At 47.5% G+C, this 13,452-nt stretch overlaps 1 protein-coding gene across 3 annotated transcripts; it reads left to right on the forward strand.

Moving 5' to 3' along the window:
- The first annotated feature begins 1,968 nt into the window (after window positions 1–1,968).
- On the forward strand, window positions 1,969–12,903 carry UCMA (upper zone of growth plate and cartilage matrix associated). 3 transcript variants are annotated; one of them, XM_006150000.1, is made up of 5 exons: window positions 1,969–2,154; window positions 2,511–2,576; window positions 2,656–2,751; window positions 7,752–7,850; window positions 12,447–12,903. In XM_006150000.1, exons 1-5 carry the CDS (start codon window positions 2,097–2,099, stop codon window positions 12,542–12,544), a joined length of 417 nt encoding a protein of 138 aa, XP_006150062.1. In that variant the 5' UTR covers window positions 1,969–2,096; the 3' UTR covers window positions 12,545–12,903. The 3 variants fall into 3 exon arrangements, with proteins under 3 accessions (XP_006150062.1, XP_006150063.1, XP_014443871.1); XM_006150001.1 differs by lacking the exon at window positions 2,511–2,576; XM_014588385.1 differs by lacking the exons at window positions 2,511–2,576; window positions 2,656–2,751.
- The last annotated feature ends 549 nt before the right edge of the window (window positions 12,904–13,452 follow it).

Below are 13,452 nucleotides of genomic sequence, written 5' to 3' on the forward strand. Positions count from 1 at the left end.
GTGTGTATGTGTGTGTGTATTTGTGTGTTTATAGTTCTTAACCTTATTTGTCCATTACAATCACCTCAAAAAATTTTTTTAAACATTTTTTCCATAGGGTTCATGCATTTACTGGAGAGAAACATAGGAGAGAGAGAGAGAAAGTGAGAAATCCCCCAGGAGGATGGCCACACTGTAATCCCTTCCCCTTCACTCTCCTCTCGAGATTTTTGGACTCATATGCACACACACACCCAGTGTGATTTTCAAGCTGCCAAGTTTGATTTTGAGATTTGAACCACGAGTCAGCCATGTGGAATCCAGCTCCTTAATCACTATGCCACCTACTGCTCTCAAATGATTTTAACAAATATTGAGACCCAGATCCCAGACTTTGGGATAAGAACCTTGGAGGCTGGGGCTCAGATGTTGTTGTGTTTAAAGCATCAGGAAGATTCAGTTGCAAAGTCAAATTTGACGACTTCACCTCTGTACGGTCTAGAGTAGAGATAATGTATCTCCATGTCCATCCTGGTTGTGAACTCGCTTGCACCCCATGTGATGGCAACAGCAAGAGGTCCAGAAGTTCAGCTGATCTCCCAGTGTATGTTTGGGATCTCCAGGAAAGGAGTATGAACTACCTGGCTTGTACTGGGTGTTGGTCCCAAGACCATGGCATGGTGGAATTAAGGTATGTGTTGGAACTTGGTCTCAGTGAGTTGACCAAGTCAGTGACCTGGGCCAGGTCCTAACGCAGCTCCAACTGCTACCATGTCATCAGCTCCCAGCAAATGAGTCCTTGGGGGTAGGCTTCTTGATTTAAATGTCATCTTTGGAAGAAAAGCTTCAAGTTGCCATGGCCAGGTGCTCTGTAGATCCTCGACAGCTTTTAGGTTGAACTGAGGATCAAACCTGGGCCTCTCCTGTGGTTCCAGCTGACAGAGCACAGGTCTTAGCAGTGTACACCACTGCAGCTGAGCCAGTCTTTGAATGATCTTAAGCATGGCAGTGACCATGAGGGTTTTTCAGGATGTCCACGCTTCCAGTGACATGAGGGGTGAGAGGTTAGATGAAGGCTATTGCAGGAGCTGTGATGTCTGGGAAGGGCTGGAGCAGTGAGAATGATGAGAAGAGAGAGCATTAAGATTTAAGAAGTAGAATTGGCCAGCAGACGGCATAGTGATTACATCACTGGACTCCCACATGGCCAACCACGGTTCAAGTCTCAGATCTGGTGGCTTCAAACTCATGCCAGGTGTGTGTGCACGTGTCCCCAAAATCCGGAGAGGAGAATGGGGGAGAAGGTATTGTGGCATGGCCATCCTTCCTGAGGGTAATTTCTTGCTTTCTGTCTCTGTCTCTCCAGTGAACATATGCTCTCTATAGTAAAAATCCCTGCAAAAAATAAATGAAAAAAAAGTAGAATGGAGACCAGCAGGTGGCATGGTGGTTAAGGTGCTGGACACTTCCACATGGCTGACCACGGTTCAAGTCCTGGACCTGGTAGCTTGCTTTCTCACTTTCTCTCTCTCTGTTTCTCTCTCTCTGGTCAAATTAAAATAAATGAATGAATAAATAAAATAAAATAAATCTTTTTTTAAAAAAGTAGAATCAATAGGACTTGATGATGAAAGAGCTAGGGGCAGTGAGGGGCTGGGAGGTGTGCTTTCAGATGGCTTCGTTAGCATCTTTGCAACATGGCCTTGGTCTCCAGATTCCTAACTCTGAGGCTGAGCATTCTCAACAGCAAGTCCTTGGGTGTGGATGTTGGAAAGGCCACTTCAGAACTGTCCCAGCCAGGGCCCTGCAACAAGCCCTGCTTCTGTAGCAGTTGGCCAGGCACAAAAAGCATCTCCGGTGCTCCAGCCAGGAGCAGCCAACGGGAGCTGCAGCCAGGACCCCTCCCACTCTCCCCGGTGGCATCACCAGATGCTCCCCTCCGTCCTCCCCTCCCTCCCTCCGTCATTCCCTTCCTCCTTCCGTCCTTCCCTCCGTCCCTCCGTCCTTCCCTCCCACCTGCTTGCCTGGCCTGCCAGATTCAGAAGCAAGGACCCAGCTGGCGGCAGCCTCAGGACACCTCTTCTGCCTGTGGTTCCTAGAGGAAGCTAGCCTCAGAGATGACCTGGAGACAGGTCCTCCTCCTGTCCTGCGTCTCGGCCGTGGTGCTCCTGTCCAGTGAGTATGGGAGGGTCAGGTGGATCCTGTCAGTAACACAGTAAGCCTTAACTTACACAGGTCAGTGTGTTGAAGTGGAACAGGTAAAAAGGAGTGTGCTCTTTGTTAAGATGGCTATGTTTGGGATGTGTGTGAAAGACGATGTAATACAGAAAAAGCAGCAAGAAAGAAAAAAGTAGGAGCATCTTCCAGCTCCTGTCCAGCTTACCTGGTGGGTTCCTGGGAAGATCAGCTCAGTGGCTGGTACTGAGCGTCGCAAGGTCCCACACCAGGGCCTGAGCGGGATCATGGAGGTCAAGTCCAGGCCTGGCTGCCCTGTGGGACTGCAGCCTTCACCCTGTGCCCTTGTCCCGCAGTGCTGCAGGAGGGCACCTGTGCTTCCGTGGGCACCAGGCAGGCAGCAGGAGAAGAGGCCCAGGAAGGTGAGTGCAGGGACCACACACAGGGCAGATAGGGCCGGCTCCCCGGGCAGCTGGTGCTGACTGGCCTCTCTGATTTCAGATGTGAAACAGAAGATTTTCATGCAGGAATCGGAGGCCTCAAATTTCCTCAGGAAGCGTGGCAAGAGGTCCCCAAAATCCAGAGATGAGGTCAATGGTAAGGATGCTGGGGGCCTGCCTTGCATCCCCGGAAGTGGGCCAGAGGGTAGGGGATATTGGGACCCAGGGCTCTACAAGGTTCTCAGGTGTCACCGTGACTGCAGCTGGGAATGAGAAATCCCACCTGTTTCCTTATAGCGGATCCCAGGTTGGGTTGAAAACATCATTAGGGCAAGGGGCAAAAAAGGTCAGAGCCACGGCAAAGTGCACTCAGCAGTGAAAATGTGCAGAAGAGCTGCATATTCCAGTCTAGAAGGGACATGACACCTCACTGTGTGCTCTTTGGGGTCTTGGCACAGCAGACTCACTATAATAGAGCAACCGGCATTGCCTGCAGGGGAAGAGACAGGGCACTGGATGCTGACATGTGTGGGTTTGGTGACAGCTTTGCTGCTAAGTGGTCCCAGCCACTTCCTCTCTTTGGCCCTAATTTCCTTATTTATAAGCCCTTGAAAGAGCTGTATTCAGCCAGCAGAGTTATTTTAAATTTTAATTTCTGATGCATTTGTGTAAATGGGTCTCCCACCCAGCGGGCTGTTGGTTTCATGGCCCCGTGGTCCCATGGCTTTACCACTGCAGCGCCCTTGCACCCTTGACCTGCAGACCCATGAAGGCATTTGAGGTTTCTGCCCCTAAACTCACTTCCAAGACTCTGAGCTCGGACAGTCCCAACTGAGTGCATGGCTTGATTCTTTCCTTGGGCATGTGGATGAATGAACTCTTTGTGTTCCTCGGCACACACTCAGCAAGGTGACTTGCTCAGTAAAAATAGCAAGACTGTTTTCAAATGATGGGAAAGGACAGAGATGAAAATGCTTTGGAGATCAACTTCTTTTTTTCCTTTTCCAACTGGATCAGTATAACCATACTAAGGAAAATCTCCAGGCCTCATATGACTTGGGATTTAAAAATTAGCCAATTTCAAGAAACACTGAAAAGCTGTGATGAAGGTTGAGAGGTTCTTGATTGAAATCAGAGAAGCAACCTCTTGGCAGACTTTCAGGGCAAACGGGCACAACTTTAAGGCAGGCAAATCTTCCATCCTTTGAAGTGGACTCGGAACTGTGAGGTGCAGAGTGAAGCCTGAGCTCTCATCCCTTGCAGAGAGGGACGGTGCTGTGTGTCTGGCCGTCATGGGAGGCCCAGGACAGCCTGGTGAACCCTTGTCACTGCACACACATGTATCTGCTGTCATTTACTCCCCTGGCTGGGCAGGAGGACAGTGCAGTGTCCCTTAGGTTAGATAGTGGGCAGGTGGCCCTTCAATAAACTTGAATTTGGAGCCAGAAGACAGGCATCTGACATCTCCAAGCTTCTGGGACAAAAGTGCTGGTTACTTTAAGGTGAAGGAGAATCTGATGAACATTATGTTCTTGAGAAGGAATACAGCATAATGATGTATAGGATAAAAATACCGACTTGGGGCCAGCGGATGGCATGGTGGTTAAGGTGCTGGATTCCCACATGGTTAACTGTGGTTTGAATTCTGGACCCAGCAGCTTGAAAATCATGCCAGGGCATCTGTGCCCAAAATCCTAGGGGAGAATGTTAGAGGAGGGATTGCAGTGTGGCCATTCCCCACTCCCGGGGGATGATTTCTCACTTTCCCTCTCTCTGTCTCTCTCTGGCGAGTGCATGTGTCCTATGGCAAAAACTGAGAATTAAATTGTTCTTATTCACTGCTACATTAAAGGCCTAATTTGTGGCACTTCCAAAAAAGGCAGTTTAGGATTATTTTTCTTCCTTCTGAGTATGAAAGGAATGGAAAATGCTTCTTTAGGATCTGGCATAGCTAATTATACCCCTGCTTTCTAAACACTAAGTACTCCTTCCATGACAGCTTCCCGTATTGGGGGCAGCATCACCCTCCCCTATGGTGATTTGGGGGGATGCTGCCATGAACGCTGTCTTCTCAGCCAAGAGTGGAGAGTGGGAGCCTGGGTCTCCAGGCTCTGGCCCCAGCTTGGTCCCAACCAGCTGTGTGACTTCCATTAAGTCACTGCACATCTCTGAGCCTGAGAAATGTGTGCATGTGGGCAGGGGTGGGGGCATGGGGCTGGGCTGGACTACCCACTCCTTCGACTGAAGTTTCCTACAATTATGTGAGTAAAGGTGGAGCTCTGGGAAAGAATATGACTCCTCAGGAATCTGTGCTAAACCAATGACACATAATGTTGATTTTTTTCTAAAAAAATATTTATTATATTTATTCACTCATTTATTTTAATTTGACCAGAGAGACACAAAGAGAGCTAGAGAGAGAGATACAGAGAGGGAAATTAAGAAAGCAAGTCACCAGGTCCGGGACTTGAACTGTGGTCAGTCATGTGGGAGTGTCCAGCACCTTAACCAATACACCACCTGCCGGTCCTCCCAGACGATGTCGATTTAAAAAAATTTTTGCCAAAGGGTGCATGCCCTTGCCAAAGAGAGAGAGGCAGGAAGTGAAAAAGCACCCTGATGTGTGGCATGCCATGCCATAATCCCTTCTCATTTTCTCTTTCCTTCTGGGATTTGGCACATGCACGCCCCTGTACCTGGCATGTTTCTCAAGCCGCTGGGTCCGGAACTCAACCACATGGTCAGCCATGCGGGATCCAGCTGCCTTCACCATCATGTCACAGGCTGGCCCCAGATAACTTAATTTTTAATCTGAGTTAAAAATAATAATATAGAGGGACCAGCAGTTAGAATAATGGCTATGTCACTGGACTCTCATGTAGTCAACCACGGTTCGAGTCCCAGACCTGGTGGCTTAAACTCACACTGGGCGTGGTGTGAGTGCCCAAGATCCCTAGAGGAGAACAGATTGCAGTGTGTCCATCCCCCTGAGGGGTATTTTCTCACTTTCTGTCTCTTTCTGTCTTTCTGGTGAGTGCATGCGCCCTATAGCAAAAACCTCTTAAAAAATAATAATAATATAAGGGCCAGCAGGTGGCCCTGGCGGTTAAGGTGGCTGGACTCACACAAGGCTGACTGTGGTTCTTGGCAGCTTGCTTTCTCACTTTCCTTCTCTTTCTCTGGTCAACTTCAAAGAAATAAAATAAAATAATGACAATTAAAAAGATAAAATAATTATTTAAAAATAACCATATAACTATAATAGCAATAATTAATATTTCTACAATTTATTTATCAATGTGAGCTACTTACTGACAAGAAGGATTTGAGAAGCTTTCTTTTTTTATTATTTTTATTTATTAATTCATTTATTTTAATTTGACCAGAGACAGACACAAAGTGAGAAAGCAAGCCATCAGGTCCAGGCATTGAACTGTTGTCAGCCACATGAGAGAGTCCAGCACTTTAACCACCACGCCACCTGCTGGTCCTGGATTTGAGAAGCTTTCTAGTGTTACGCTGGACCAAAAAAAAATTTGTTGCTTCTTTCAACACCCATGTGTGGCTTTCCTCAGTTTCCCTTATCAACCACCACTTCCTCTTGCAAATTGAAGTTGGTGGGGGCAACAAGAGCACGTCAGTCCCTCTGCCTCTAACACGAAGAAAGTTCTACCATGCAATGTGAGGCATTCCGAGGGACCAGTTTTCCCTCCACCAGACACGGCCTGTTTGCCTTCATGGATTCTCCAGTTGAAGCATATGAAACCTGGCACAGTGGCTAAAGTGGGAGGGCACCACTGTGCGGTGGGTGAGGCTCCAAGTGAGGCCCAGGTTTGGTTCCCAACTTACCTAAACAGGCTGGGTCCAGTGGTGCGTGCCTGTGGTCCAAGCTCTCTGGGAGGCTGGGACAGAGCAATCGCAATATGGTGAGACCTAGTCAAAAACAACTTTCTTGGGCTGGCCCAATATGGCAGTGTTTAAGCACTGTGCCTTGGGAGTTGGACCCCTTGTGGCTAACTGTGCTTTGATCACCAGCCCCAGAGATTTGAAAAACCACCAGATGCTTGCACCTGCATGCCTCACATCCTGACAGGGCAGAGAAAGGGAGGAAAAAGAGTTGCAGAGTCATCACATCCCATTGGGGACCATTCTTTCTCTCTCGGGCGTGCAAGTGCATGCACCCTTTCACAATTATATATATATGTGTGTGTGTGTACATACACACACACACATATGTATACAAACACACACATACCTTTCTCTCTCCCTCCCACACTCCCATTTAAAACCAAAACAAGCTTTTGAAAATAGAGTGCTTTAAATAGTTTCCTCCAGGCAACCACAGCTATCATAGATTTTTATTCTAGCAGTCATAAAATTGATGAATTTGTTTTTATATCTTTCTCTTTAAGTGGATTACAGGCTTTTTAAATAAAGGGGATAGAATCTTTCTTTGCTCTTTTCTTTTTTTTTAAGGATTTTGTTATAAAGTGTGTGTGCTTCCTGGAGAGAGACAGAGACAGCAAGAGAGAAAATGAGAAATCAGCCCCTGAGGAATAGCCACACCACAATCCCTTCTTCTCCATTTTCCTCTTGGGATTTGGGACACGCATATGCACCTGGCATAATTTTCAAGCTGCCCCGTCCAGGACTTGAACTGTGGTTAATCATGCGGGGCTCCAGTGCCATGTGCTGGCCCCTTTCTTACTTTTTTAATCCTGGAGTTAAATCTACGTACATCCTGGCTGTGATAAGGACTCAAAAATGTTGACTATATTTGAAGGTCTTATGAATGTGCAATTAACTTTAAATGGGATCATTCTTTTGTGGCATTTATTTCTGATCATGCTATTTCTGGTCCCCAAATGGCTTAGTAGACTTGGACACACCACTGACTTTATGACTGGAGTTAAGGTGCTTTTCCTCCTGGGGGCTCTGTGTTATCCCTTGCAAAATGAGGTGGTGGGATTGTCTGACCTTCCCGATCCTTCAGGATTTGAAGTCTATGTCAGGGGTAAATCATTTCAGTGAAGTGGCCCACCTCTTTCCCTCTCACAAACAGCACAGCGCCCAAACAAGATTCAGTTTCTCACATAAAGTGTGTTCCCGTAGATGCCTTCTTTCTGGGAGCAACTCTTGCCTCTTTTCCTTTCACAGCGGAAAACAGGCAGAAGTTGCGGGCTGACGAGCTTCAGAGAGAATATTATGAAGAACAGAGGAACGAATTCGAGAACTTTGTGGAAGAACAGAATGATGGTAAGATCTGTTTGGCCAGCGTCTTCAGGGAGGTGGGGCTTTGTGCAAAAGTTGCAGGGTACACCTCCGATTCTCCTCCTGGATTTGAGTTGGAGGAGCGAGGTAAGGGAAGATTCGTATTTACAGGAGCCTTGAAAATAAAGGAGCAAGTCCCCTAAATGGTGGCTTTACAGAACTGTAGAAGGTACGGAAGAAAACAGAGTACTCATGTCACCATTGCCTAGGAGACTGGGGGCAGGGGAATTGTTCTCTGGCTGTGTGGTTATAAAACTCCTTTGCTTCCTTCCTCTCACTTAGAGATCAGGGTGGCAGTCTGTCTTCTCAGTCTACCTCCCAAAATTAGTGGCTTAGCTCTGGTAGGGTTGTGTTGGGTGGATTTTGAACTCACTTTCAGGTGCCTTGGATTTAGATTAATAGAACAGCTCCACGAACTACTTTTTCCTGGAAAATCTAGGCCTTTACTCATCTATTCACTAAAATCAGCATCTCAACTGATTGCTTGAAGCAAACCAGGAAAATCAAACTCGGAAAGCACCGGCTTCACTACCCCACTTCCACCAACCTCCTACTCCAACAGCAACGTCTATAGCCAATCTTGATGCTCCGACTCACACAAAGGGATCAGCCACTCTCAAAGTCTGCACGTGGTTTGCTTGTGCCCTTGCCCATCTGTTAGTGCCTCTTTGCTAAGCCTTGGCCTTTTGCCTCTTACAGCAAATAAAGGCAGACAAGGCTAAGGGAGTTCAGTGTAACCAACCAGGAAGTTGGCCCATCTGATTCCCACCCTCAGCTCTGCAGACAGGAGCCCTGCCTCAGCAGGTGCCAGCTGCACCAGAGCCTCAGTGGAGGATGGGTGTGGGTAGGGAGGGCAGTAGGGGGGCTCTAACCCTGAGCCACAGCTGTTCATGCGTGTGATTTGGTTTTGCTATTATGCGCCCTTGAGTGTCACCCAAGACAACATCCACAGGAACATTTCATTGTGAGCAAACCAGCAGACGAGTGTGTGTGTGTGTGTGTGTGCGCACATGTGTGTTTCATTTTTGGTCTTCAACCTTAAGATTGAAATGCTCAGGAACAAACTCCCCTACCTGATACTCTTGGGTATGTATGAGCTTGGACACCAGACCCCAGGGTATGTCCCCATGTTAGAGAAAGTCAGATTTCTCTGTTCCAGCTTGTTTAATCTGAGAGTGGGGTGGTAACGTCCTCTAAAGGCATCTCCGAGTGACAGGATATGCCCCCAGGCAGGCTTACTCATTGGCCTGTGGATGACATGAGGCTGAGCTTCGCAAACAGGTATTGGGCTCAGATCTTGGCAAATAAAGTGTTCTTGAGAACTCACTGGGAAAACCTCAGGCTGTCAGAGCCCAAAAGCAAACACTTCTATTAGAGCTTTGTTTACCTTGGTGGACGACTTCGGGAGAGGCATTTAAAAAAATGAGAATGTGGCCTCCAACATCCCTTCAGTGTGATATTTTCCTCATACTGTTAATAATAGCACTTTATTTTGTGCATTTCACAATGTTTCAGGTTCAGATCTCTAGTCTGTGGGTGGAAAACAGTCACCGTTTTCCCTTCCCTGGTGAATTAGGATTGGGGTTTGGCACCTGTAGAGTGACAGGTCCTCATGGAGGACACCAAGGTCGCACCCAGGCCGATGGAGAAGCTGCTGTGGAGCAGGCACAGGCCTTTGCGCGCTGTTTCCACAGCTGCTGTCATCAAGCACTCTTTGCTGGGCCCTGTCCTGAGCCTTTAGATCTTTGCGACCAGTCTCCACACTAGGTCTTGTGATTCCATTGTATAGTTTCAAAAGCTGAGACTTAGAAAGTGGTGTGATTGGGACCAGCAGTTAGCGTAATGGCTATGTCGCTGGACTCCCATGTAGCCGACCATAGTTTGTTTCCTGGACCCGGTGGCTTAAAACTTATGCCAGGCGCGTGTGTGTCCGTGCCCAAGATCCCGAGAAGAGAATGGAGGAGAAGGGATTGTGGCGTGACCATCCCCCCTGGGGGGTGATTTATCGCTTTCTATCTCTCTGTCTCTCTCTGTTGGGCGGGCCCAAATCCCCAAAAAAAAAAACTCCCCAAAAAAAAAAAAAAAAAAAAAAAAGGAAGCAGTGTGACTGGAGCCCGCTAGGCTGACTGTGTGGTTTGAGTCCCCAAACTGGCAACTTGAGAAACATTGGGTGTGTGTGTGTTGTGTGTGTGTGTGTGTGCCCAAAATTTGGAAAGAAGGGAGAGATGGAGAAGGGGTTACAGTGTGACCGTTTCCCATGGTGGCAGTGGGGGATGCCTTCTCACTTTCCCTCTGTTTCTCTCTGGTGAGCACACACATCCTCTGGCAAACAAACAAAAAGGATACATAAATACCCAAGGCGACATAGCTACGAGGGTAGCCCCAGGATTGGAACTAAGGCATATCTGACAGCAAAGCTCTAGGACCAGATGCAGCAAAATGCAATGCTCTGAAAGGCTGATCCACATGGGTTCCCATGTGAGGTCTGGGTTCTCTTTGGGAGACCTCCCTGATTATGCCGGTCACACATGTACCCATGATCTGGGCTTGGCTGAGGCTGGGGGTGGATCACAGGATGGGAAGCATGTTGGGAGTGCTGTTTCTTCCTGTCTAATTATTCCCTCTCACACTCAAAAAAGAAAGAAAAACTTTTTTAAAAAAGCAAAAAATTATAAAAAGAGAGAGAAGAGCTCCTGTTCTTACAAATCAAGGACGACCAAATGCAGAGACCTTGGAGATCCTCTTCTATCCAGGAATTGGCCCACAGGATGGGCAGAGTGGGGAGAGTAAAGCCGAACAACTCAAAGGGGGTCTCCCAGAGCTTGATCAATAGAGCAAAGAGGGGAATCAGCCCTAGATTGCCAGGAAAAAAAAGGGAAACTAGTTCAATTTTTCTCCCTCTACCTTGCCTCTGCCCTAGAATGCTGTTGCGTAGGGGCCTGGTTGCCCGAAACCTCCGCCCTGGGGCAGTGCTCAAGCATCTGTCTCCTGAGTCCTTCTCTGAGGCGCCCAACACTACCCCTCAGTCAGGATGTGGGACCCCATTCGCTATCTGACCTGACTAAGTTGCCTATTCTCGGAATCACCGAGAGCAGATGGACGGTCAGCCTCTCCCCAGAGTACTTACTTCATGAAAGGTGTGCCAAATCAGCTTTGGCAAAAATCACTCAAGGCTGGCAGAAAGTTTGTTGCCCGGAGTCGCTCCTCTGGGCTTGAAATATGTCTCAAAGGGCTGGAGGCCGACACCAGAAGCTCCAGGCCACCTCTGGGGTACCAAGTACCTAAGGGGTTTTTCAGCACCAAGGTTAGCACCTGCCCCTCACTCACACAGGAAGGAGGCATTCCCAGGAGCCATTTCTCTGCTCATCCCCTGGGAACAGGGCCCTTCCTGTTGAGGTCAGCATTGGCCCAAGTTTCTGACTCACACAGATGCTATAGACCATGGGGACCCCCGTTTAATTAAAAAAAAAGTTTTTTACCCTGTTAGCTCCGTTAGCCCAATGCCACAGAGGTCGTCAGCTTCCCAAGCACAGGCTTTCAGGTTCCCAGGCTTTTTGGTGAAGTTCACATTGGAGTATACAGAGGTAGGGAAGATATTTTGGGGTTTTAATCCTTGATTTCATCTTCTGTTAGGACTGCCCATGCTCCCAACAATTTCCACAATTTTTTTTCCCAAATGTGATCATTTCTATATGCCTCCAAATTTGTCATTTAACCATCTTTAAGTAAACAACTCAGTAGCATTTAGTACATTCACGATTTTGTGCAGCCATCACAAAATGGTCTAGCTCTAAAACCCTGTGATTACCCCAAACAGAAACCTGCACCCACTAAGCAATCTCCCTATTCCCCATGCAGCCTCTGGTAACCTTTTCTGTTCCTATGAATTTGCCTACTCTGGAAAGTTCCTGTAAGTGGAATCACACATTTCTCTTGTGCCTGGCTGAGTCCACTTATCATACATCAATGATTGATAGGTACTGGGTCGCCAGTAAAGTCATGATGTACTTTTTGCATAGAAAAACATAGGAAAATATGTTATGACTTTCCCGATGACATGGGAACTTTCTTTCTTTTTATGGCTGAATACTATTCTCTATGCTTATTTACATATGTATTTGTTTATATATACACACAAAATAGTTTGTTTATTCATTTATATGTTGGTGGTCATTTGGGTTGTTTCTATCTTTGGGTTATTGCGAATAGTACTGCTAGGAATATTTATGGACAGTATTTGTCTGAGTCCCTGCTTTCAACTCTTTTGGGTATATTCCTGGGGGTGGAATTGATGGGTTATAGGGTAATCCTCTGTGTAACTGCTGGAGGAGCCTCACAAATGCTTTCCATAGAAGGCCTTAAGACATCTGCTAGGGCGTCACCTATTATCTACAGAAGGAGGACTTTAGACCCATGTTCTCTAGGTCCCTTCCAGCTGTGTTGTGTCATCAGGGCTCATAGGTACATTTGCCTCATGTCACCTCAGGGCAGGCAGTTTAGGCTGATGGCTACTGGCATTGGTGGCTTTCCTTGGGTCAAGCCCTCTGTGTCCTCACAGGTGACATTGCCTTTCCTCCCCAGAACAGGAAGAGCGGGGCCGGGAGGCCGTGGAGCAGTGGCGTCAGTGGCATTACGATGGCCTGTACCCATCCTATCTCTACAACCGCCACCACATCTGACCCCACTGAGGCAAACCCAGAAGATGGAGCTGGAAGCACACCTACCACCTGCAGGGCAGCAATGCTCCCCACACAGTTGGGCCCCTTCTAGGGCTTCAGTTTACGACCTGCTGTGGGCCACAGCCCTGGTAAATGTCTCTGTCCTGATGTGTTAAAATGCCCCAAGTTCACATCTTCGCAGATGTCTTCTAAAGTGAGCAACTGCCTGTAGTGCTTAGCATCAAACCTTAGAGTGGTTTCCCCTTGCTTAGCCATCGTTCCCAAAGACAGACTCCTATCTGATAGAACTATCATAAGGATTGCAGTAAAGAGAAAAAATGACACATTTGTCACAGCTTACAAATAAAAACGCTGAATTGGCCACATGCGTTAGCCTCTCAGATCTCTAGCTGAGCCCTGTTGACCCGTCTTCCCTGGGTGACAATGTTATTCTTGCTGACTTGGGAGTCTGAAGGCTTGAACTTGAGTATTGCTCACTCCCCTCCTCAGTACCTCTCAGTAGTCATTCAAATGGAAAAAAAAAAAAAAAGCTAATATGATTATTTTGGTAAAATCCTTCTCTGAGAGGGTTACTGAGCCCAGGCACTTCTCCGTGTCTCTGAGAAGAGTCTTAAGGTTTAATTGTGACTTCCTAATTGCACCACTGAGAAGCCAGGGTTACAGCAAGGCCAGCTGTGCAAACACAACCAGAAAGCAGATAAAATTTCGTTTTGACATTATCTCCTTTTTCTTCTAGTGCCTGTATTCACGTGCTAGGACTGCACACGCTGGCTGGGTAAAAACCACGGGCACTTATTCTCTCACTGTTCTGGAGGCTGGGAGGCTAAGTCTGAAATCGAGGTGTTGGCTGGCTCCCTTCAAATGCTCTAAGGCAGGATCCTCTCCTGTCCTTCTACCTTCTGATGGCC

This window comes from Tupaia chinensis, unplaced genomic scaffold (assembly GCF_000334495.1).
Source record: "Tupaia chinensis unplaced genomic scaffold, TupChi_1.0 Scaffold000275_1, whole genome shotgun sequence".
Lineage (NCBI taxonomy): Eukaryota > Metazoa > Chordata > Mammalia > Scandentia > Tupaiidae > Tupaia > Tupaia belangeri.